Source organism: Oxyura jamaicensis, chromosome 1 (assembly GCF_011077185.1).
Source record: "Oxyura jamaicensis isolate SHBP4307 breed ruddy duck chromosome 1, BPBGC_Ojam_1.0, whole genome shotgun sequence".
In the NCBI taxonomy this organism is placed as follows: domain Eukaryota; kingdom Metazoa; phylum Chordata; class Aves; order Anseriformes; family Anatidae; genus Oxyura; species Oxyura jamaicensis.
This window is the reverse complement of record NC_048893.1, coordinates 147575612-147601878: the sequence shown is the minus strand read 5'-3', so window position 1 is coordinate 147601878 and position 26267 is coordinate 147575612. Positions and strand designations below refer to the sequence as shown.

General features: G+C 41.1%; 3 protein-coding genes across 6 annotated transcripts in view; 2 read left to right on the top strand and 1 right to left on the bottom strand.

Annotated features, from left to right (window-relative positions):
• Window positions 1-3174: 3174 nt before the first annotated feature.
• On the top strand, window positions 3175-11659 carry TEX30 (testis expressed 30). Of its 2 annotated transcripts, none has more exons than XM_035318568.1 (5): window positions 3175-3259; window positions 5268-5498; window positions 6930-6981; window positions 8458-8666; window positions 9605-11659. In XM_035318568.1, the coding sequence occupies exons 2-5, from the start codon at window positions 5376-5378 to the stop codon at window positions 9776-9778; spliced, it is 558 nt and encodes a 185-aa protein (XP_035174459.1). In that variant the 5' UTR covers window positions 3175-3259; window positions 5268-5375; the 3' UTR covers window positions 9779-11659. The 2 variants fall into 2 exon arrangements, with proteins under 2 accessions (XP_035174459.1, XP_035174453.1); XM_035318562.1 differs by lacking the exon at window positions 3175-3259 and adding an exon at window positions 3295-3378.
• POGLUT2 (protein O-glucosyltransferase 2) lies at window positions 11632-22665 on the bottom strand. The gene is made up of 10 exons (XM_035318517.1): window positions 22320-22665; window positions 20032-20237; window positions 19385-19590; window positions 18548-18625; window positions 15296-15468; window positions 14022-14259; window positions 13231-13440; window positions 12732-12821; window positions 12097-12201; window positions 11632-11890 (listed from the first exon to the last, which is right to left on the bottom strand). The coding sequence occupies exons 1-10, from the start codon at window positions 22496-22498 to the stop codon at window positions 11873-11875; spliced, it is 1503 nt and encodes a 500-aa protein (XP_035174408.1). The 5' UTR covers window positions 22499-22665; the 3' UTR covers window positions 11632-11872.
• Window positions 22666-25947: 3282 nt separating this feature from the next.
• Window positions 25948-26267, top strand: part of BIVM (basic, immunoglobulin-like variable motif containing) — a 14773-nt gene continuing 14453 nt past the window's right edge. The window contains exon 1 of one of the 3 annotated variants that reach the window (XM_035318500.1): window positions 25948-25969. The gene's annotated coding sequence lies outside the window, so the exon portion shown is untranslated. Of the gene's footprint in view, window positions 25970-26127; window positions 26218-26267 lie in introns of those variants that run through there. The other 2 variants (XM_035318507.1, XM_035318477.1) reach the window with 2 other exon arrangements.

Below are 26267 nucleotides of genomic sequence, written 5' to 3'. Positions count from 1 at the left end.
ACATTATAATGGTTCTTCTTACCCAGTAATTTAGAATGAGAACAGAAGATTTTAAAAATACATTTATGCCTTCAGCCTAAACCAAACCAAACCAAAAAATTCATTTTGATGATCCAAACCAAGTCATAAAAACCTGGAGCTTGAGAAAAGACACAAATGGTCTGTTTCTGGGGACATGCACACACACCATGCCCTCCAAGCTTTGGTTATTTTGCACTGAAAACATACATACAAGCAAACAAACAAATTATACACTTTTTCTAGACAAGTCTATTCAGAAAAAGTGGGAGATCATCTCTCTTGTTCCTATTGCATATAAATCTGAGTCTCTGGAATGAAAAGTTGTATTTACAATCCAAGGAAAAGAGCAGGGATTGTCTGATGCACCAGTAAAAATTAGATTGTGGATAATGTCATTATTTGATAAACAGTGACTTCAAATTCAGATGGCTTTGGCATATCAAATCTGTCATAGGTGCCTACAGCAGTGTACAGGCTTTTATAACACACAACATACATTCTCCATGAGACATGTCAAATCACATATCTTTCATAATTGTCAGAATTGGTAATAAATTAGGATTATTATGTATTATGTATTATTTTGAGAATGAACTTTTATTTCCAGGACTGATGTAAGGTTAAAGTTATGAAATCATGCAAACCAGGTTTTCTTAGATGTTTAATTAAAAACGCTATATCCGAAGTTCAGAAAACATGTATAATAAACATTTTCAAATGTGGGAGCTTACAGTTAGACTCTTAATTCATATTTAAGCATGCAAAGAAAAATAGTCTTATCTTAAAGACCCATGGCAGTGAATACTTTTGGATTTCAGAGAGGCTACTCAGCACACTTCAAAATCAACCACAGTGTACTTACATGGCCTCCTAAAAACATTGAAACCTGACTTTGAGTAGCTAGATATGACAGAGTTGCATTATGTCACAAAAATAAATAAATAAATAATATCCTAAATTCCTTATATTTGAAGGTAATTCTAATCCACATATTTCCTTACATATGCAGAATTTCATAAAAATGAATGTATCCATCATTAAAAATATATCCATGTAAAAATATATAAAAAGTATATCCCTGAGTAAAAATATATCCATGAGTTTTAATCTAATAAATATACTTCTAATTAAAGTTCCTAGTATTTCAAATATTTGCAATATGTGTGTCAAAGTAAAGGAACCTTATCTCTCAGAAGGAAAGCTATTGCAGGAAAAGTGCAGCAAAACCCAATCAGGTTGACCATATTATTAACCCAACCATAACCCAGTTAGGTTGATGGTATTTTCATGGACCAGAGTCTACAGCAATGTCTCTCCTTTCTCAGTACATTCACAAGCTCATTTTGATTGCTCGAGACTGCACTGGATAGCTAGCCTACCTCTGTGTTTATACAGAGAAGAGTTTTAAGTATTGTAAGGAAGATGGAGCTAAGGAAATGAATAGAGAAAATAAGAAGTGAACTGGTAGCAGCTTACTGTATGTGAAAAGCACAAGAAAATAGTTCTCCAGGGGGAAAAGGTTTAACATGGACAGATTTAATGTGATATATGTCCCACATGGACTGCTTTTGAAACAGTATGTCAATAATCAAAAACAAGAAGTCTGGTAGGTAGACTGAAGAGTGAGGGAAAAAAAGCAAAAATCAGATCAAGAAAGAAGTAAAACAAAATGCCAAAAAAAAAAAATTATACTAGAGAACACAAGCATCCACTAAGTGCAGCAAGGGAAGCAATGAAGAAAAACAAAAACAAAAACAAACAAAAAACCAACAACAACAAAAACAACAACAACAACAAAAACACACACACACACACACACAATAGAAAATGCAAACACTTTTCCTCAGCTCTTTTTCTTGCATTCCTTTGATGTGGGTTAAGAGTTGAACCATAGCTGCTTCAGAACAAAGCTTCACAATCCCAGTTTTAGCTAAGTATCTCATTTATGAACTTTTCCTGGTGCTAAGGATCAGTGGGAACAGCCTGATTCCCAACCAAGATGAGTAACTTTGTTGCTACTTGGAGGCCGGGTGTTTCCCCCAGTCCCCTGGAGGCCCTGAGCAGTGGCCCAAGCAGGAGCGGCCTCAGCACCGCCTGTGCTTCGCCTGCCACTGTCTCCATCCGCAGACTCTCTTAGGCTGTGCCAGAGGCTTTCCTTCAGTTTTATGTTTCCACATCTTGTTCTTGCTTTGTGTTTTAGGCACTTCTTGGGTAGAAGTTTAGGCGACGAAGGCTCCCTGCCTTTTCCAGCTTGGTGACAGCTGAACTTCTCATAGGGCCTGAAGGTTTGGATTGGTGTTGGATGAAATCCAGCCAGCAGTGTGACAGTGACATACTCAGCACACAGGGCAGAGCACGTTTTGTCTTCCAGAACGTGAATGTGGAAAAAGCCCAGTTCAGTTTGGGATGGTGCCTTGAATCAGCGAGCAATAGGGTGTCCTAACTTAGCTGCACTTTATACATGGATAGCATGCATGTTATACACCGGTAATGGCAGCAGACAGATCAACGGTCTCTAACTTGACAGAGAATGTGTGAAAACATCTTGGAGCATATCTGGGTGCTGGGGGTTGGTCTCTTCTCACAGGTAACCAGTGATAGGACTAGAAGGAATGGCCTCGAGTTGTGCCAGGGGAGGTTCAGGTAGGAAATGAGGAGACATTTCTTCTCAGAAAGAGCAGTCAGGCGTTGGGACGGGTTGCCCAGGGAGGTGGTGGAGTTACCGTCCCTGGGGGTGTTCAAGGAAAGGTTGGACGTGGTGCTTAGGGACATGGTTCCGTGGGTGACACTGGTGGTAGGGGGGTGGTTGGAGCAGGTGATCTTGGAGGGCTTTTCCAACCCTAATGGTTCTGTGATTCTATGACCTGTGAAACTTCCAACATATAAATACTGCAAACATTGTGTTAGAATGTCCGTGCTTATGGTCCATCACCCAAAAGCTGTGTTTACTGTACGTAACTGGTTTGTTTTATTTTGTTTTGTGTTTAATCACACGACAAAGCAGAGCACAGGGGAAGGCTGCGAGCTGGCACCAGAGCTGCAGGGCGGGGCCTTGCCCAGATGCGGGCCAATCGAGCAGCGCAGAGCCGCGCGCCTGGACGGCGATGGGTCAGAGGGGCTGTCACTCAACCAGGGTCCTGGGGTGGGGGGGCGGGATCACTCGGAGGACTGCCTCGCGCGCGCATGCGCAGCTGCCGCCTGACACCGTTGCGGTGAGGTGTGCGGCCGTTGGGCTGAGGTAACGGCCCGGGGCCGGCGGCTGAGGGGACGGAACTCGGCCTCCCACCCCGCCTGGGCGCCCCTCTGCCTGCAGCTCGGGGCCACCGCCCCTGAGGGGCAATGAGCGGGCACGCAGAGGTATGGCCGGCCTCCTTCCTCCTCATCTTCCTCCGCTCCGGCGCTGGGAGGCCCTCGGCCGGCGGCGGTGGGTCTGGTTTGTGGCCAGGAAAAGGAGGGAGAAAGCTTTGCCAGCGGTTGAGCTGTCCGCAGTGCAAGAGCTGTGAGGGCATGCAGCAGTTTGGGTATTTGTTATCGTTTTTTCAAGATGCTATCCGTTAACTGCAGGGTGTTGGCTTGAGAAGAAACTCAGAGCAATTCCTGGCAAGATTTGGTTTGTACTTTTAAGTTCTGCAAGTATTCACAGAAGAGAAAGTCAAAGTATTTCAGACAGCACTGTGTTTACTACGTGGCATCTTTGCATTCATACAGGCATTGGAAAATGCTTTTACACTTGTACCGGAGTCTAAAATTTCATTCACTTGTTTTTACTTATTGCTGACTTTGAAGGAAACCACAAAGTAGTAGAAAACCTAGCTGTAGTAGGCCAGCAAAGCGCTTGTAAGGTCTGGTCTCAGCTCCGTAGCCACAGCCTTACCATGTATTGTTGGAAAAGTCACTTAGTCTGCACATGCCCGAGTTCCCTATGGGGGCGGTGGTATCTTTGTACTCCAAGGAGGCAAAATAATTTCATTAGGAAGGCTGCAGAGTGCTCGATGTGATTTAACAGCTGTGGCTGAAGGCACAGCAACAACCTATTTTGCTTTATGTGCCTATTTTACATTTAGAAATTTAGAGTTCATGGCAACTGCATTTCCCTCCTTATGATCCTCATAAGCTGAGATGTGTGCTGCTACCTCTGCCATTGTAGGTGAAATTTGAAGCATGGGTGGTGACCAGCCTAATTCTGCTTGACTTGGCATGTTCCTTGAGATGTGGTGGTGTGAAACAGACCTTCCATCCCAGCCCTGGGTTGTTTTCCTTTGCTTTCAAGAGCTTTAGCATGTATGGTGGCACATGTGCACTCCAGTCCCCTTTTAATCAGCTCAACATCAGCTGGCCTCGTGTCTCATTCAGCTTGTCCAAGTGTCTGTCGTGACTGGGGGCCTTCTGCCAATGTGATGCTGATTTTGTCTTGCATCTGTGCTGTCTCTCCTGTTCCTGGGGAAAAATCAGCCTGTGACTATAGGCATGCCACCACTCTGGTGAGTGGTTACTGCCTTGTAATTTGGAAATACTTGCTGGGATGTATCTTCGTGTTTTGTATTTCTGTGGATTTGACTGCTAGTTAAGATGTAAGTGCCTAGGTTCATCTTAGAAATTCAGTTATAAGAATGTATTAAATACTGTGGTATTCATCACCAGTTATTATTGAATTCTTAATGAAAAAAGTCATTCCTGTGTTATTTTCCTATAGTTGCCTGTAATATGTAAAACTACTGTATTCAGAACTATTTTTCATAATACTCTTTCAGTCTTTTCCCTATGTAATCATGTTTGTACGTGGATACTACATCTACAGAATTAAACAGTTGCTGCTGGGGCAGAGTTCTCTTAGCGCTGTATACCCTGCACTTAAACAGTTAATCTCATTTATTTTTAGATCTTCTTGTAGAAAAGTTAGCATTTCTTATTGTAAAAGACTTAATATTCAAGTCAATTATGGCAGTTAGCTCTCAAATAGGCATATAGAGAATGGAAGAAGCAGTTCACTCTGTGCCTTGAAGCATCATTTGAAGTTAGGGATACTTTATTTTTTTAATGGAGAAAACCAGGAGTGGTAAGGTAACTAGCTCATTATTGCTTGGAAGATCTTTGAGCCAGAGGTAATTGCTCGCTTAGTACTCTTAAACAGGGAATAGAATGGGACTCGTGATTTTTTTTTTTCCTCTGTTTCATTTTCTTCATCATAATGTGCAGCCTGGAAAGTTTTATCTTCTTCTTACATTTTTTTTCTGTTTCACTTCTAGGTTCAAGTGAAAATACCTTTTGGAAACAAATACCTTGATGCCGTCTTTTCTGTTCCAAAGAAGAAGTTAAGATACGGAGTGATTCTTACCCATGGAGCTGGAGGAGATATGAATTTCCCTCACTTAGTTTCTTTGGCAACCTATCTTGCATCCTATGGAATTCTGTGCCTGCGGTTTACTTGTAAAGGCCTTAACATTGCTTATAGGACTAAAGCCTACAAAGCAGTTGTGGTAAGAAGAGACCAAATTTTGCTAAAGCTTATATCCATGGATGTGTAGGATTTAACATATATATTTATCTTCTGTCTGCTTCTGGATTTCCTATATTACCAGCAGAGATTAGTCAAGAAACAATGAGAAAATTAGAAGTGATGATTAGCTAAATGGAGTGGTGTCCATACGCAAAAAGAGCAGGAACAATTCTTGTATAGGCAATAGCTAGAATGGTTGCAGTAAATGTGTGGCCCTGAATTCAGGGAGAGAAGTAAAAGTTTGAGGAAAGGATTTGAAGAGAGCATGGATGTTCTACTGGGAAATTTATAGCTGGGAAAAATGAAAAAATTCAGTTGGGGTGAAAATGAGAGCTCGGTGTTCTGGGAAGGCTTGGTGAGGAAAAGGGGAATAAGGGTTACATGGGGTTTTCAGAGGAAGGAAGCTGAGGTGCGGACTGTGCTGAATGTCAAGGTCTGAGGCCGAGAGAATAAGACCTTAGGGAGAATGTAGGGGTCTGGGATGCAGGAAGATCTGAGGCAAAAGAGATTGGGTGTAGTATAGGAGAGCCCTAGAATATAAATGGGCTTTGATTTCAAAATCACTTTGTTATATGCTTGTGTTTATCTATTTCTGCTGCTACAGTATTTAAAATATTCCTCTATACCTAGATTTTGTTAAAATGAACAATGTTTTGCTATAGTAATTTCCGCTTAGTCTCTTTTTGTTCTGGAACGTGCAGGAAGGAATCGAAATGGAAAAGGTAACTTGAGCACTTTTCATCAGGCTGAGGTCTTAAGGAATTCATACGCACGATACTGTGTTTTTATTATATCCATGTTACTTTTAAGTCAGGATTTGGTAGCTTTAATGTGGGTCTGTTTTCCATTCTTTTTTTGAAGAAACACAGTGTTGTCAGTGAGCTTACATTAATGTTCTCCTGTGTAAAGGTGATTTAAAGGCCTCTATTAAGATAGCATCTAATTAGTTACCTCCTAAAACTGAAGAAGTTGTTGCTTAATTTTATCTGTTCCGTCAGACATAACTGACTGTGTCTTTTTGTTTTTTTGTTGGAAATACGTGACCTCAAATCTCAGTGAAGGATGTTTGTACTAACTTATTCAGTATTTTGATGGGCTGAGTGTATGCATGGTCTGTTACTATAACTAAGTTGATACACAGTAATCACTTAAACATTGGTGGTGTCTGAAATTTTAGATGTGCTGAGAACTAATGTGAAATTTTCTTTATTACGTTTTTGCTGCAAAATATAATGAGACGATTTGTGTGGGGGAAAAAAAAAAAGCAACTCTTACGTATGTGGTCTTTGTTTAATCTGCAGTTCTGAAAGAGCTTCCAATGGTGTGGTTAGCAGCTACAAAAAAAAATCCTCCGCCTCTCAGCTGTCGCAGTTCTGACTTGTAATGTTTCTCTCTTTTCTTATTTCTTCAGGAATACTTAAAGCTTTCTGATGATTATAAACTTTCAGGTGTCTTCCTTGCAGGTACTGTTTTTATTACTTACTCTTTTCCCTGTCATTCTGGCTGTGATAATAGCAATTTGTAATTACTCCATTTTTTGTAGTCTGTCCTCCTTTGGTAAGAAGTGAAAGATGTGGATGACAGGTTTCAGTTGGTAATAGGCACTAAAAGTGCACTGTCCCATATGGGATCAAGCTGAAAAAAATCCCACCGGTCATTACTGCCTTCGTGAGAGCAATTCAGCTATAGGTCTTCTCCAGAGTGTTGAATGCTCTCTGATCTTCATAAATTGACTAGAAGCCCACGGATTGCAATGAGAACATGGGTGCCAAGCTCATTTACAGATCTGCATTTGGGTGTCCCAACCTGGAGCGGAATCCTACAAGCTGTGTATCTGGGGGATGAGCCAGGTGGGTGTATAACTCAGCTCTCCTTCTTGGATCGCAAGTCAAACTACCTAGCCTGACGTGTTCACAGAATTATTTTGGAAGCATCTGGATCTATTTGTTGTCCTCTTGGTGCTGTAGATCTTTTAGAAGGATGAAGGAAAGAGCAATAGACCATGTTTTGGGTCTGACTTTGGGAGAAAACCTGCTTGGCTTGTGACAGGGCACAAGTTCTCTGATAGTCCTATTGCACTCTTTAACTAGAAGTCTTGAATTCTGGTTTCTGATAAACAGCCATTTTGCCTAGGCGGGTTTTGGCACATAAGCCTAGTGGCCAATAGAAAATCAGTTACGTTACGTGAAAAGGGAAATAGATGGGGGTGTCTAGGAACAACTTGATACTGGAAGCTTAAAATGTTGTCCGACTAAGCGAAACCAGATCTGCCCTGAGGCATGTTAATCCCACTGGAATCAACTACTTCTAACACTCAATTATAGAGCATTGTCAGCTCATGCTGCTTTGAGGAGGCGTTTCGATATCTCCTCACTGTTACTAACCAACCTCATGCTGCATGTTCACTCTTTTTTTCCCCTTCTACTTTTAAGCTGAAATTTTATGTGTACATAAACAGTTGCTGGATTTGTTTGGGAATAAGGAGCTTAGAATGTTTTTTACTGTGAGCAGATTAAGGCTGCATGAAAGAACAGATATAAGTTAATTAATTGCATTGTTTCAAATTCTGAGGGTCTGTTTGGAATTGCAGGGATCTGCAGTGCAGGACCTGTCCTCTCTCCCCCTCCCTCAACCCCCCCAGTAGGATGAGCTCTTGGTCCTTCCAGTACTGCAAAGGATCCCTGTCAGTTTCTCTTTTTTCTTTTTCAACTGGGTATGTGGAAGCATACTGTAACTATAAAATTATTTTAGCAGAAAAATGTTAAAATTATAATTAATAATTTTCATGGAGTGGATAAGTAAAAGTATACCTAGCATTTTGTACTACTTGTACACTTAAAAACAATCCATATGAACATATTTAGGAGTTGTTTACACTAAGAATGCAGGTGAGGTGATTGTGGTTATACTTTTTTCCTTTATTTTAACATGGGAGAAAGGCCGTTCCATGGGCTCACGAGCTGCTGCCTCTGTGATACGTCAGCTCAGCCAGGATGATGATGATGATGACTTCATTCAAGGTCTAGTGTGTTTATCTTACCCACTGCATCGACCAAAACTGCAGTCTAAGCTCCGGGATGAAGATTTATTATTTATCAGGTGTCCGGTGCTGTTTGTCTCGGGATCAGCAGATGAGATGTGTGAAAAAGTGAGTATCTTTGTGAGTATCTTCGTAAATCCTTCTGTCAAAGGGCAGCATGGAGGAGTAGGAATGAGTCTGAGTGGTGTTTGGATCGGTATCCACAGCAGTGACTTTGATTAATAGCCTTCCCTAAATATGAATGTAAATATGAATATAATTCTTCTGAAGGAAGATTTGGGTAGGAAACTTCATCAGATTTAGGGAAACATGGGCTGATTTATTTTGCTTTTTCACGTGCCTGGATCCTGTTTGATCATCTGCTTTTTGTTGACATGAAGAACAGGTGTGCAGTGATCAGAATATGTTTTTCTACTTTGTTGTCTTGCATAGCAATTATCTGTTGTTCTTGAACCGTCTGGCTTCAGTTTGGGATGGTACATAATTACCATTTTCCATGCTTGGACAGTTTCTAAGGAGTCAGAACACTTTCACGAGGAGTTGCCATTGAAATTAGTGTGGTTAGTAACCAGCAAATACTTGGAGTGCTCTCCTAACAGGAGAAATCTTTAAGCCCTTCTGAGCTGGTTCCACTTCTGACACAGCTGAACAGAGATCTAGTCTCCAGGGGGTTGTGCTGATACTCCGGCACTGTAGACACATCTGAGTTAAGCTCTGCCATTTCATTGCTGTACCCCCCCCCGGCAGTAGGAGCTCATTTTGTCTTTGTGTGGGGAGGGAGCCTTCCCAATGTTGTGAAGTTCTGCATTTCTACTGTCAGTGTTTGAGTGAGTGACTGACAATAAAGGCTAGCCTTTGAGCAAATCCTATTAATGAACATAGTATTATCGCATCTTTTCTGTCACTGTCTTTTTAATGTAAGTGCTAATCCATTTGGTTTTTAAAAACTTCCTATTATGTGTTGCATAGGCAAAGTGAGATACATCTGTGTTCTACAACTTGCAGCAGCTAATTCTCTAACTTTCCCATTCTTATTTTCTCCATAGCAATTGTTAGAAGGTGTGGCAAGCAAAATGAAAGCCCCTAAAAAAATCCATTGGATTGATAAAGCAAACCATGGGATGGCAGTTAAAGGACGAGCAGAAGATGATGTCATGGAAGAAATAAACGCACAAGTTTTTTCTTGGCTTAGAGAGAATATTGAACTGGAGCACAAATGACTTTCAGAGGTGAAGGTAGTATCTTCAGTCAGCTTTTTCCTAAATGCAACAAATCAGTTTGTGGCATGCATTTTTGAAAAGAAGTATTTTAGAAGTCTAAGGGTAAAGGTAAATAAAACTATTTTTATGAATGGAAAAAATATGCAAAACAATAAAAAACATTTTAAAAGAAAGATGGGAAACATCAAATATTCAGTGTCTAGGCAGCATTGTTTTTAGTATTTCCATGCAAAAACTATATGCAACACTTAATGCCCTGCATTACCAAGTAAATAGTTTTTGGCTTTTTTTTCCAGTATATTCAAATATTATTTGGACACCAAATCTTCAGATGTGTTTTTATTTCTGAGTCTATTACTGATGCTATCCCTGTTTGAACTTAAAACCTACTGATCTGTAGAATTCTGTGCGCATATCCCCCAGGGATGGACAGTGCGGGTTTTACTGCTGGTACCTTGGTGTGCCCTATTGGGGCATTCTGCTGTGCTACATGAACTGTGATGGGAGTAGATTGGATAAGATTGGACCAGATGACCTTGAAGGTCTCCTCCAACCCTAATGATTCTATGATTCTAAAATACTTCATAGGTGCCTGCAGGTGTTGTCTTCCCCATTATGGACTGAGCGACCTGTGGGTATAACCAGGTTATAGCAGCGGGCTAATTGCCTTCAGCCAATGATCAGCACGTATCAGCTGAGTGATGACCTGAGTTGAAACGGCCAGTTGGTCCTGAGACAAACACCTTGGTGTTGTCTTCTGGGACAGTAGGCTCATCCCTGCTGCCAAGAGTTCCCTACAGCCACCTCTGGTTGTTCTGCATTGTTACGGCTTGCAGTTCACTGCTGCAGTGTGATCAGTTCCCCGTTCTAGCCTGGAGGTGGTTCTGGGGAGTGACTGCTGTGTGTGGCAGTGCAGAGCTGCTTAAATGCACTGAGTCAGCTGTGGTGAGCTCGGAGGATTTCTCTGAGGATCTGGTCAGATGATTGCATCTGCTAGTTTTGTTTTGGTGCTGTACTGTAAAACTCTATTCATGACTAGGTTGTTGTAGTAAAATTATACTGCTTATAAAGTGATTGAACAAACTATTCTTTAGGCTTGCTTTTACTATAGTAAAAATAATAGGCAGATGAAAGTTAAATATCAGATAAAATATTGTCATTTCTCACAAGGTGCCTCAAGAATGCTGATTGCCCATCAGTAGTGTTGTTTAATAAGCATGGGACACCTCTAGACGCTCAGCCAATTTCAAAAGGCACATAAATAAAATAGCCATACAGATTTTAAATTGACTGTTTTACAGAGAAAATAAATTCTCACTTTTGACTGGGCAGGTGTGTTCAAACTTTAGAATGTGACAAATTTAGAGTTGACTTTACATCTACCAGTGTAGCATTTTGTGATGATGATGATGATATGTTCAGCAGCTGAGTTACTTAATACCAGTGGAAAATAGGTATTTTAAGAGCAGAATCAAATTGTAAAAGAATGATTGGTTTATTTTCAATAGTCACTGCTCAGAGCCACTAAATTCTTTCTATATTTCCAAAGGGACTGAGTTTCACAGACAAAGCATCTGTGAAAAATGAGTTTTTATTTAAGATAAGTGTCCAATAGGGTTGTATTTTTCCTTCAGGTTAAAGAATACAAACCCCACATCACTGTGAGAATATTGACTGTCTCATAAGGAACAAAATTATAGTCTGAGAATGATTCCTTTTGACAAGCATGCTGGGGAGCACGTTTACAATTCTTGTCTGGCTGTTTTTGCAGAACATGCTAGACTCAGTATCCTAACCACCCTGTGTGAGTAAAAAGTATCTGCATTTGAAAAGTATCTCAGGACAGTAACAAATAGCTGATAGAAACATTGTTTTTATTTTTTTAAAAAAAGCTATAAAACCTGTTTTGAACAAGGCTCTGTGACTGCTCCATGATAAAAAGGAAACAGGCAATGGTTGGTTGTCTTCTGTATGCAGATCATGATAAACTTCAAAATAACCGTTTAAGGTTTAATTTAAGGTTTCCTTCTGTCCTGAAGAAGTGATTCTGAATGTAGGTAAATATTCAAAAAAAAAAGATTTTATTTCTTTCTGTCAAAGTTCATCTTTGGTCTGTAATTGAGAAAGAAGAAACATTTTTCAGTTAATTGGAAACTCAATTTTCAATTGCCTAGTCCTGCAAACACACTAAGAAATGTTTTTAAGCCACTAGTAGTCTGGTGACAGAACATGTGGCATCGTGCAATGGTTTTTCCAATTTGGCTGAATACAAACTGCAGACATCCAGCATTTTACATTTAACACCATATATATTATACCTTTTTTCTGTGGCAAGTACACGGAAAGAGGTCATCATCAGGCTGCTGCACTTTCTCCATGCCATCTCTGATTTTTGGCTCGCTCACTTGCAATCTGGCGTATTCCTAGTTTTAAAAAAGGAAGGTGGTGTTAATTCATAAACTTGTTATGTTGTAAATTCTGCAACAACTCAGCTGAATAATTCTGTAAAAACTCCAGAACTACACAGTCTGCTACTCCGTCCATGCTATGCCACAGAAAGGGTAAGCAGACACCCAACTGTTGACAGGAGCCCCTCTGGGTGCCTCACTGGTGTTCCGATATCCTGGTGCTAATGCAGAGATATTTTCAGCTGTGGTTCACAGGGTGTGTGTCTGATGAGGAGTTCTTTGATCATTGTAAGCAATGTATTCTTGCAGATTAAGTTAAGATCTATGGATCTGATTGCTTCTCTCAAACTGCCCTCAGAGTCTTAAGGGGTTTCACATGAAACAACAGCATGCATTGTTTATAAACCAACTGAATTTCCTAATTGCTGCCACTTGCTTTGTGGCTTCAACTGCTGGGTTGGCTAATTTCCAGCAGCTGTGTTGCCCTGAATCCTCTCTATGGGATTTCTCTTTTTGGTGGGAGTAAAAGTTAAAAATACACTAACCTGGAAAAGTTTGAAGTAGTAACAAAAGATGTGATCTCCCATGAGATTGTTTCTTGCAAATTCTTGTCCATATTTTGCAATATTTTTGGCCTGTCAAAGAAAAAAAAAAAATCTCTTAAAATTGTAGCTATTTCAGGATTCTACTATTGATTCTAGAGTGTTGATAGTTTAGGATAATTCATCATTTATTTTTATCTAGTGTTTACATGTCCCCACACTCCATTGTCCATAAAATAGTAACATAAATCTCTTACTGATACATGGAGGGGATTAGGAACTTAAACATTACTGATCGTAAAAGTAAGGCATTCTTAGGAAAATAGACTTCAAAATTTCCAAGCAAAGGGCAGCATTATGTACCCTTAAAAACTGCTTCTATTTATGCAGTTGATGACGCTCATTCTGAAGTCCTCTCAGAAGGAAACAACAGATGTTATTTTAAAGAAATGCACTTTTTGCTCCCTTATTTGTCAAGAAACATTGCCAAATGTGTATTTACCTCTTCATCGTGCTCTTTTGCCCACTGTAGTTTTTCTAGTAGATCGCTCAGGTCACTTTTAAATGGAATATAGTGTTTCCATGGCTGCAGCTCGTTATAAAAATGCTCGTAGTAGATGGAGTCTTGCTTTAGCACAACACTGTTTCCTGCTAGTAGATAAGGCAATCTATATGCTGCCACTGTGCCATCAATGTTAATTTGATATTTATACTGGGGAAAAAAACAACCAGAGGTTATTAACAAACAAGACCCAAGTAGCCTGGTTAGATCATGTTATTCTGAGGGCACCGGTATTACTGACTTGCCGATATTGAGAAATGTCGGATTGGCTAGGCAAGCATCAATTTTTAAGTAGCTTTTGTTATTTAGTTTGGAATTCATCACAGTGCAGGGTACACAGGTGCCCTCTTCATCAGTTAAGTTCTCCGGAAATTCTTAGACGCTCATCCTGGGATGTGAAGGTTGATGTGCCACTTCATCCACTGATTTCCCACTATGTTAGTTATGTTAGTAGTCCTGATGACTGAACCAGGAAAAAGAAATAAAAAGGAACTTGGAGTTACTAGGTTACACTAGGTTCTGCAGAACCTTTAGATGTAAATCAAACATCATCATTCTCCATCTAAGAGCTACGCAGCAGTTAGTCCCAGCGGAGAGAAGCCTATTCATGCTTGTCATTGCTGTGCTGGAAAACCAAAATCACGTCATTATATATAATATATACAAAGTTATTTGATAATGGAAAACACTGATAACCTAGTTCTACAAAATATAAATGACTAGTGGCTTACCTTAAAAAAGTCAAAAAATGAAATGTGCTTAACAATGGGGCCATAGAGGCTTTCATCATGTTTAAAAAAAAAAAAGTTTGTGAAAGCAGCATCTATGATCTCCGGGTATTTTCTACTGAGCTTTACAAGTTCAAGCCTCTCTTTGCGGCTGTCACGTCCTCTCCAGAACGCCGTGGTATTCTTGTCTTCCCATGATGGGCCAGTGTTTGCTTGAACTGACATCATATCCAGACTAACCCTTCAGGAGAAAGAAGTGATTTAATTGTGATGCCCACTGGAGTTTTTTTTACATATGATTTGGTTTAATTTAAGTGTGATTACTTGAAATAATTTATAGTACTAATAGGAAAATACCAAAGATGAAGGTGAGTCACGATTATACCCGTATATGTATCATATCACTATTTTTTACAATGATAAAAAGAGGGAATGTCAAATCCACAGATCTGTGGCAACACAGCATTGTGTGTGGAAAGAGGATCTATCAGCTGTCATGTAAAGAGAAGCTAGAAGTGGGTGTGGCTGCCAAGCAGATGGGTGATGCAGGGTACAGGAATAATTGATAATGGTGATGAGGTAGCCATGAATAGTCCAAAGCAAGGTTGGAATGTAAGTGGCGTAACAGCATAATTTAGTTCCTCAAAAAACCTGCTGAATTAAAAGCACAGAAACTGTGGGTAAGCGGAATAAATTTAGGAAAAGTCTTGATAATAAAGGCTAGAAACGTGACCACAATTCAGTGTAATGATATGTGGGTTCAAAATGAGTAATGGAGATATCTTAGAAGCCAAATTTGTGGTGTTCCAAGACAGCAGCAGGGTTGTTACAGAGGCCAGGTACTAGTAATCAAAGCGGGAAATGGAAGGTCCTCAGCTGAGCACTCTGACTTCAAAGACCTTTAAATGTTCTAGGAAGCTCGGGAAGAGAGAGTCCTGGCCAGCTGTCAACACGTTCATCGGAATGAGGCAAAACACACAAACAAAACACCTACCCTTGTAGCATTCACTCCATGTGCTGTTTTCAGTGACCTGACTGCATTTAGATAAATTCTGATTTTTGAAATAAAATAGTGGAGCATATTTTCATGCATGTAACATAGATGTTATAGAATGTACAAATCGGTTCATGCTAAGATGCCAATTACATAATTATTGCTTACCTATAGTGTGCCAATGTCTCAATGAATAAATAAAAGTTAATGTACTGATAACATAAATACCTTTTTGGAAGAATATTTACTATGAACTTTATGAAAAAATTAAGAGTTCTCTTACCGTCCCATAGTCTCCAGAACTGAGTCTGTTAAGTCGTATGTTGGCATAACAATGTCTTTTGACTCACTGGACCCACACCATGAGAAAATAGGGTGCAGGTTCTGCGGAGGTTTCTTTTTCTCCAGAGGCCAGTCCCCCAAGTTAACAAAAAATTCTACATCTGGCATTTTCACCTAAACAGAACCAAAAGAGGCACAAACGCATTTCAATACGAAGCAGCATTCTTTTGGTGGAAACTTGCAATATGAGAACATCACTAAGAGAAAAAAAAGCCTGTTTTGTAGTAATACTCAATGTACCTGTAATACGTAAAGTTATAAACACGTTAAAAATACTCTTACTCTGTAAGATTATTTATTCATAAGAATGTCACAAAATCACCTAGGAGGTCTCTCTCCCAGTTTAGGGGACGGTTGCTTGTTATACTTTAGATGATTGGCCATACAGTCCTTGTTCCAGGCTAGCACTGGGACCTAAGTAAGCAACTGTGTAATTCCAAGGTAAGTTGGACCACCTTGTTGACTGTATTGAAAATTACCTTCTCTGAAGAAAGAACACTTCTGAACATGTTAATAATTCTCAAATTAAAATATGCATATACATGTAAAAATATTTAAAGCCTATTGCTGACTCCTCACCATATTTAAGCATTTCTCCTCTCAAACCCCCTTACTCTTCAAATCTGAATGGCTGGTCAGTCAACCATTTCAGGATTCTTCCGTGGCCCAAATAGGTTTTCATTAAGTTTCTAATTTAATTCATAGACAAAGATAGAAATTAATGATTTCATAGAATCATAGAATATCCCAAGTTGGAAGGGACCCACGAGGATCATTGAGTCTAACTCCTGGCACCACATAGGTCTACCCAAAAATTCAAGCCATATGACTAAGAGCATAGTCCAAACACTTCTCAAACTGTGACAGGCTTGATGCCATGACTACATCCCTGGGGAGTCTGTTCCAGTGCACGACCACCCTCTTGGTGAAGAAGCTTTTCATGATATCCAGCCTGAACCTCCCCTGTTGCATCTTGACTCCATTCCCTCAGGTTCCATTTGCTGAATATCAAACACCCTCCTAAATGGTTGAAGATATATTTCTCTAACCTGATGATTTAGGAAAACCTTTGGCAGAGACATCCAGAGATTCTAAAGACAGAGCCAGAGCAGTAACTTTGGTCTTCACAGAAAAGGTTTAATTTCGTCCCTTCCTTTCAAAGGGGGGGGTTTGGCTACATCTGATCTTCAGCACTTAACTTTACTTGTACAGTGCCATCTAATGGTTATAATGGACAAAGGAAATACAATGTATAAAATACAATAATGTACAATGTAAAATACATTGTATTTTATCTACATCGCAGTGACAGCCAACCCAACAGATCTATTGTCTCTCAATGACACTATCTAACAGAAATTCCTGTGACGATTCTTAATGAGGATGAGGCTAATTGTGTTTTCTAAAACTGTTTCTAAAATTGTGTTTTCTAAAACTGCAAACAGATTCTGCCTTTGTAGCTAGCAGATCTAACGCTTAATCTAAATCCCTCTGATAGAATTTATTCTGTTATTTCTTGTCTAATGCTGCTGAGAGAGAAAGGCTTACTTCCAACTTCCATAGAGCAACCTTTAATATAATAGAAGCTACATTTATGTCTTCCCTTAGACTCCGTTACACAAAATAACCCCCACTTATATGACTGTATGCCTGGCCTCTCTTACTACTTTCCCATGTAATGTGAATAATTGAACAATCCTTTTTGAAGCATGATGCCCAAAGCTAGACACAGTGGCATAACTGAGCCATCACTAATCCTGGGTATAGTGGAAAAGTAACTTCACATTTCTTTCACGTATTTATTGTTATTTTTTTTTCCAACAGCATGCCACCGTTGACTCCTTTTAAATTTGTGATGCTATAACCTTCATACTTTCTGCAGAAATAGCCACCCACTCCCTATTTTAAATAAGTGCTCTAACTATATGATTCATTTTGTGTATTATCCCACCTTTGTCACTTTATCTTTTTTTTTTTTTTTTTCCATACAGTTACTCTTGGTAATTATAATCCTGATACTGTTCTGTGAGAGGCTTTCATGTTTTTATTTTTGTTGTCTAAATGTTCACTAAGCACATTCTTTATTCCATCACTGAGTTAAAACGTAACTAGGTTACTAAATGGGGACTGAACCCAAGACAAAGAATACATTTGTTACACCTTTTACCTCTCTGGAAATATTGGCAACTACTCTTTAAGCAAGGTTTTCCAAGCAGCTTACAGCAGTTTCTTCTTGACTAAAACTAGACTAGAAGTTTTGTTCTAGACAAAGTGCTCTTATTTTGGTTGTGAGAAACTTGTGAGACCTACCCTCAAAAGCCTAACCAAAATTAAGATCCCTGACATAAGAAGCCTATTATCCTGTTATAGAAGGAACCTTGCTATATAACTTGATTTTTGGATGATAAACCCATGGTATTTCATACCAATTGAATTATCTTTCAGATGCATACAAAAATGTGTTTATTATTTTTGAATAGATTTTTAATGATTCTTTTTAAGTGAACAACTCCATACTTTAGTAGCTCCTATCTCTTCTTTTTTTCAAAGACAAATGCTTCATCTTTTCACAGTAAAAAATAGATATTGCCTAACTTGGATATCTTAATATTTCTGCTGCTACTCTCTTTACATAATAATCACACTTCTGTGTGCTGAAACTTCAGCTCTGCTATATTCTGTCACTATTTGCATAATGTCTTTTTTTTCCAGAGGTTCCCTAGAAGTCTGTGCAGTGCTTTTTGCTTGTACATCCAGACAGTTCCCTCAAAAGCCACCTGTTGGGCTTCTGGTGCTCTCTCAACCCTTTGTACCTTGTTTGTAACATAGGGAATTTAATGAAGAAAGATATAAATTCCCCACTTCTTTTCAGCAGAGACAGAATTGCCTATTAGGTGCTACAGGATGATTTATTTAGCCTTCAGGAAATAAATAAATAAAATACATTCTGTCCAATTCTATCAAGCTCTCCTACAAAGTCCTGGTAAACAATGACACTCCATATACACATCAAATAGCATTCCAGAACATCCCAACTTCGAACAAGAAAAATCCACCTCATCTTTCCATTACAAATGAAAGAACAAGAACAGCTTTTTAACAGAAATAGCAACAAATACACTGAGGCATATTTGTTAAGTCCAGGCTTCTTTAAGTTAGGACACAGAATAAATGACTTCAAAGATGTACTCACTTTTCTTGTCAAAGAAAGAAGTATAGCATCCATGAAAATTCTGAAGCCAACGTGTTCCCCATACGTCTTTATATAAACCTGAAAATAACCCAAATAGTTTATTGGTCTGGTGTTTTCATATCAGAGAATGACTGATACGATTTCAAGTTTTTTAATAACTCAGTAACTAGTCAGATTGTATGTCTTTGTCTATAAATTTATGAATCAGTTGGGAAGCTTTAGAAATCTCATTCATGACAGGAAAGGGGTGGAGGGAGACAAGCTTTGCTTGCATTTGTAGACATTTTAGATCTGTCTCATGGAAACAGAAATCGTTTGCCTCTTTCTGTTGTGTTCCATTGTTCTCATTTCCATATGAAACTCTACTAAAGTCAGTACAGTTTTATTGCAGAGAATTATTGCTCTGATCCTCAGTGGAGCTAAGTGGTACTTCTTCACCTCGCCCTTAGGCACAATGTAGTTCCACTGATGCATGTCACAATTAGAAGATGGTGACACTCCACAGCAATACTACTGAGAGAACAGAGAACTGAGCAAGCATTTAGGAGGCTTGATTCTGGTCCAAACACTCATATTGATTGCTTGGAAAGGAATGTGCCTTCACTGTGCTGCAATTGCTTCAGTTATAACATGGACAAAAAGCCGTTTACAAAGCAAGACAGGCATTACTGAGCTCATACACAAACTGCAAAGTATTCAATTTCAAGGAGAAGCCAGCCAAAGAAGGTTCTCAAAGAACACACAGCAAGAAGCCTTGCAGCTGGAATAGCCAAGAGGCCAAATTGTATCACTTGCCACCAAATCCCCATATGGACTTCAGATCAACCCATACTGTACCTCATTATCTTTGATGGTGTAATGACACAAGCTCTGTCTTTGTCCAAACCTCTGTGGGATTTCTTTTGCAATCTTATCTGGATCAACAATGGGAAAATTTGCTAGGTCTCTCTGAATCTGTGGAATGACCTGAGGGCAGTTCATCTCTTCCAGCCATGCGCTGCTCTCCTCCTGAGGGCAGTCACAGTTTTCATGGTAAACTGGTCCTATAAGGAATGCAATCATTATTTTAATGAGTCACACTATTAAGCTACTGAGATCACAAAAGAGGGTCAAGCACTGAGCATTCTGTCTAGGGCCAAACCTTCAGCCACTCTAAACAAACAAGATTTTTTCTGGTGGTGGTATTTTGTTTGTTTGGTTTTTTTGAGTCCAATGTCATCACACCAAGCTACATCAGCTTCTGTGCAAGCCCTCTACATGTACTTGCTTGGCATTAGCTTCATAGCACTTAACTCCTTTTTACTATACTGAATAGTACCTGCAGGACACTTAGAAATAGTCTGTAATTCCACAGGATCTGAAGGTGCTCAGCATTTCCAGAGAACTACTGAGGTCCTGCAGGAAACTACACTACTCCTGAAAACACTGTAGGATATGCTTTCTGACAAAAAGCTGTGAGTTTTGTGCATAGTGCTGCTTCTTACCTTTTAAAATATATGGAGACTTTGCGACATGTTTATCTCTGGTTTTGACTTCTATCTTCAGGTTTTTGTAGCTTGCATACATCCTGTATCTCACAATGAAGGAACCATCTTTCCTGTCTAATACTTGCACACCAACCCGAGTGAACTGTTCATCAGGAGCAGTGATCTTCACCTGGAACGTATTTTCACCAGGTGATGAAGTGAACCTACACAGAGAATAAGTGGGAGCTGAATTAAAAAGTAAGCACACAAATGTTTTTTTTTTTTAGTTTTATCCATTCATTTGAAATATAACAGATTTCCAATGACTTTACTAAGCCATGCTAGGTCTTCATGAGCACACCCTAATGTTCACAAGGCAGGCATGATGTTCCCAAACAGAATTTTGTCAGGTTACCTAAAATGTCTCGTGCTCTTAAAAGCACTAGGTATCAAGGCATTTCCACTCAGATATTCATGAACACACCTTGAAAATTGGTGTCCTTGGTGTCCTATATGTTGAACAGTGTTTCAGAGTATTTGCTTTGACTATTTGGGAGCAGAGCACCCTTAAAAATCCAGAGGGGCTCTTGGTTATTTATACTTGGAGCTCCCAAGTGTAATGATGGGCAGGTAGAGAGCATGCACATAACTGCATGTTATTGTTGGTGGATATATATATAAAAACAACAACAAATTGTAACAAGCGTCATGTTACAAGCTTACTAATAGTGTTATTTTACATACATGGAAGCAAAATATTTCCAGTTTATTTCCCAGGTACTACTTAGGGGAGTGAAGATTGAAGTTAATCTTCTAATAATGTTTGTAGTCTTTAGTCTTTATGGTAGCTCAAAAAAAAAGTGTGTGTGGGGAGAGGTTATTACAAATGCTCATGTTTTGGTAGGAAAAAATATTATAGCAGGATCACGTAATTCAATGTATACTTGTCCAGACGTACTGGAGAGCTGTCAGAAAGTAAAGGAAATATTTACTGCCCAAGATAAGCTGAACTGGCAACTGCCAGACTTGCAGGTGCCACAGTGCATCTAATCTGGACAACTTGGTTGGCGCACTCCAAGCACATCCTAAATACTTGTAAGGTCAGGATTTCTTTCCTGTAGGAAACTGCAGAAGAGATGTGGAGACCTTGTTGCACCATAACACTGGATTGAGATGTGGCTGAGGCATCTACCTGGACCTAGGAAGTGAGAAATGCTCCCTAACCCTGGAGAAATTACCACAGGATATGAATAATGGATAACATGGAGTCCATTCCTCTAAGGATACCTGACTAAAGCCACGCAAACCTGATGAGGGAAGAAATGAGAAGGCATGCTGTTGACATTGAAAGTCATGAGTTTCTTGTAAAAACTAAGTTTACCTATTTAATTCCTACAAAGTTTACCTAAAAGTCTAAAGAATACACTCTAAATGACTCTACTGATCTGGTGCCTACCTGTTTGAAATGCTGATATTCCTGACAGCCGAAACAAGTGGGACACTCAAGCAGATATATCATAAATTAAATAGAGTTACTGTTAAGTATTTGACAAAGAAGAAGAAATCATACATTGTTGATTAGACCAAACGCCTGTTTGTCATTTTCAGATTATTTTCTTCTCCTTCCATTGCACAGTATTTGATAATTACAGAATCACAGAATCACCTAGGTTGGAAGAGACCTCCAAGATCACCGAGTCCAACCTCTGACCTAACACTAACAAGTCCTCCAATAAACCATATCCCTAAGCTCTACATCTAAACGTCTTTTAAAGACCTCCAGGGATGGTGACTCCACCACTTCCCTGGGCAGCCTATTCCACTGCCTAACAACCCGTTCAGTAAAGAAGTTCTTCCTAATATCCACCCTAAACCTCCCCTGGCACAACTTTAGCCCATTCCCCCTCGTCCTGTCACCAGGCACGTGGGAGAATAGACCAACCCCCACCTCACTACAGCCTCCCTTCAGGTATCTATAAAGAGACTAACTGGTTTCTTCTAGGTGTTGTGCAAGAAAAGCCACACAGGGAGCCTTCAGTACCAGTAATTTCCCTTTCTACAAGAAACTCCGAGTAAGTTGCTTGCTGAAAGGTGGAGGTAGTTCAGCAAATCCTAAAGAAGCTGCCTAACTGGAGGCAAGCCGCACATCCCCTCGGCTGTTCTGGGGTGACAAAGCCTGGCGAAGGGCAAGCAGAAAGTCCTCCCTACCGGGAGCGGGGAGGCGGACATCGCACGCTAGCAAAGACCACCACCTTTCACCGTCCCATCGCCCTGCAAGTGCAGGAGGGGGCCGCCGCGGTCCTTACCTGCGGCCCTGCGCGTCCAGGGCCTGCACGTAGAAGTAGCGGGCGGGCAGGACGGCGGCCGCCCGCAGCCCGGGCCCCCACACGGCGCTGCGCTCCGCGCTCACCCGGCCCCCGCCGCCCGCCGCGCCGCCCGCCGCGGCGACCCCCAGCGCGAAGCCGAGCAGCCACAGGCTACGCATTGACGGCGCCTCCCCCCGCGGGGGGACACCGCCGGGCAAGGCGGCGGCGGCTCAGCCGCGACCGGGACAAAGCCGCCGGGACCTTCCTCAGCCCCTCACCGCGCCATCCCCGCAGCGACTGGGTCGAGCGGAGCGGAGCGGGCACCGGCGGCTGCCCGAGGGGCGGGCGGTGCCGCACTTCCCGCGGCCGCGGCGCTGCTGGGAGATGTAGTCCCTTCAGCAATGGCCGTTGGCGGCCGTTGCTGGCCGTTGGCGGCCGTTGCTGGCCGTTGGCCCAAAGCCCCTGAGCCCCCTGGACCACTGGACCACCACCTCAGTGGAAAGAAGCTTGGCAAAGCTGGCGCTTGGTCCCTGTTTTTAGTTTGTTTGTTTGTTTGTTTGTTTTTGTTTGTTTTTGTTTTTATAGTGCGGCCATGTAACAATTTGAAGTCCCCTCATTGCTTGGCACCGTGTGTGTAACAGCAGTGTGAGAAATGAGTTTATGGTCAGGAGAATAAATGTGTAAAATCCTCCCCACGCAGCATCCTGTGACTGAGATCATGGTCCTGAATTCACTGAAGCAGTGCACATCATAAATATGCTGTTTTTGTGCCTACTAACCATTCAGCATTTCCATATTTTAGCATTCACTCCAGAAACTCTGGAATTTCTAGGTTATCAAAAAGCAAGCAAGACAAGGCAATTTAAGATGGACAAACAGCAATTATGCATCTATGTGTTTCTAGATTTTTATTTTTTCTGTGATGTCTGAATTTGGCTATAAAGTTCTGCTTTTCTGAACGATTATATATATATATAAATATGTTTCGTTATTGTTGTTTGTTTTTTAAAAGTGGGATGAAACTATGAAAACTAGACTGAATCACCATTTCTGATAAGGGATATAACACACAGGAGAGGTGGAAAGAAGTCCAGACTGAAGAGCTGTTTTTGCATCTCTGTGCAAATCCTGGAGCCTCTCTTGCATCAGAAACCTTCAGGATTGGCTTAAAGGAAGTTCAAAGACGACCAAAGACCCTGAACTGCAGAGAAGAAATAGAAAATGCTCTGGGTGGACGAGCTGGCGCATTACACAAGGTATGTGTTGGTGGGATGGCACTGCAGAGCTGCGAGTGCTGGTGAGGCACCAAACGTCCAGGCATGGGACCTGCGTACATCCTGCGTGGACAAAGACAGCCATGCTAGGGAAAGTCCTCGGCAGCTGTCCAGTGCTTCATAACGCAGTAATGAGGCACAGGCAGGTGCATGTGGAACAAATGAGATTGTGGTGGTGCCTGCACGACCGCTTGGGTTTCATCAGCATTGTGGGTGTAGTGTGTACTGTTCACCTGACTGCTAATTACATCCTCCTAGGACCTGGATCCACAGGTTTGCTAAAAGCTAAATGGAGAGGGCTTGTCATATTTCTCTCATCTGATAGTATCAGGATTTTTCTTATGAAAATTTCTTAAGAAACATTGAACCAGGAAGATCTGGATTTCCAAATTAGGAGGACACCATGGAAAATACCAGAGTATTTAGTCTATCAGAGATGTTTTTTTTTTTTTTTATAAGGCTTGAAATGAGGCTTGAGGGACAGAGGTTTAAAATGAACCCGCAGTTTCTTGAAACTGATCATGGCTATTTCCAGAGTGAAAGCACCGCAACTCTTATTGCACAGAAGAGCAAATGCAGAAAGCGTCAGACAGTGACACTGTTCTTAAATGCGTATGTACACATACCCAAATGCTTTTCTTTGTCATATAGCTATGGAAACCTCAAAATTAAAGCTTCTTTGTGGGAGAACTTCAATTCCACAAGATACTTAGAGTTTTCCTTTTTGCTGTTTTTCTCTTGTTAAGGCAAACAATACAAAAACATTGAACATCATTATCAAGGAATCTTGAATTTTGAAGAGATTTTGAATTTTTAAATACTGCAAATATAAGAAGCACACAAGAAATCAATTGCTTTGAGAAAATCACAGGCTGAGCAAGGGCCAAGTGGGCCCATAAATTTATTCTTTTCCAACGAGCAACCTCATCACAAAATGCCTTAAAAAACTGTCAAGTTCCAACTTTTTAAAATCTATTTTCTTGCCTCCTGCTGTTCTTATTGGCATGATTTTTTAGGACTGCATTCCATTAGTCTGGAAGTTAGAAGACTTCCAATTTCAAATCTAAAAATTTATGCAGGCCATATTTTATATCTGTGATCCTTTAGCTCCTCTCTCTCCCCCATCTTTACTTTCTGGATGTATTTTACAGAGTGAAATCACACTCCTTCTCAGCTCATGCTTTGCTGTTTGAAGCAAACTAGTCTCCTTTAATAGAACTTTAAAGATGTTTTTGCTTAAAAATAAACTTCATAGCTGTAGAAATCCAAGTGTGTACTAGCTCTTCCTAGTAGGGGGGCACTGACACATGAAGGAAAACGCAACAGCAATGAAATAAAGGCGACACATTTCAACCCTCCTGTCTTTCTCCTCCAGTTTTTCTTCCCTCACATAAATACAGCTCGGGGAGTCTGTGTACAGATTTGGCACTATTTGTCAGCACCCAAACAAGCTGTAAAATAAATCATGCAACCTAATTTTAGTTCCGGCTGGCAACGCCAACATTGTTGCCATCCTAATGCTTGTAATTTGGCTCAGCGAAAAATGCTTTGGAGGCAGAATTGTTTAATTACTTCAAAGGCTGTTGGCCGACGAAGGCTCAACAGGCTTCCAGCTGGCAAAGACAGGAGGGGTTCTGTTCTCCATCCGAGAGGAAGGGTGCTTTAGGATGAAGCCACATAAAATCCTGAACTTGATATAGGGCTTGTCGTTTTTATATCCACGGGATGGCAAACTTGGCCCTGCCAACGAGCACTGCAGGACTTTTGCTGCTTTGCTCAACCTCATCATTGAAAACTACCAAACAACTCCACCGTTTGAGGAGATTTTTTGAGGAGTTTTGAGGAGATTTAATTCTTCTTTCCATTATTTGAAGCACTGTTCACAGAAACTTGCTTGGATTAGGACATGGGTTTGAGGGCACGGGTTTGAGGGCACTATGCTGTACTGGTGCTGAATCTTCTGCCAGCAGGACACTTTAAGTTTTAGACTTTTTTTTTTTTTTTTTCTTAAATTCTAGAATAACTACAGCAAGCCATATAAATGATTATTTAATGTTACAAATCTGATTATTTTAATATAAATACATTTAAAATAACTGTGCCAGCGCCAAAGCGCTCCACTCATGTCTTCTGTATTTGCTGATGTTGAAAATATAACTGCAAGGATGAGGCAGAAAATATTTCCTGCACCTCTAGACGCTGCTTTCTGAAACAATCTTTTGTCTCCTCACACGGTTTTCCTGAGGCATCGTCGCTGCGCTGGTGCTGCGCTGCTCTCCCTGCGGCCCCACAGACACCGAGACCCGGCTCCCCGGTTTGTGAGACCGCTCCCCTCCCACACAGCCCCGCCTCTCCACACGCGCAGCCACCACGCAGGTAACACCGCCTTTCTCCCCCCACGCTCCTTCCCTGTTGCCTTTCCCTCCCGCCTTCCCCCGCATCCCCCCGCAAGGCCCGGCCCGCCGGGCGAGACCATGAGGGAGCAGCGGGGGGGGAGACACTGAGGAGCGGCACCGAAGCGAGGCGCCTCCCTCCCTCCGCCCGCCATCGCGCGCCGCGTCCGTTTCCGGCGCGCGCTCGTTCCCGCTCCGCCGCCGCGGGGAGGCGCCGCGCAGCGCGCGCAGGTAACGGGCAGGGGCCGGGGGCAGCGGAGCGGTGCCCTTGCCCCCCCCCC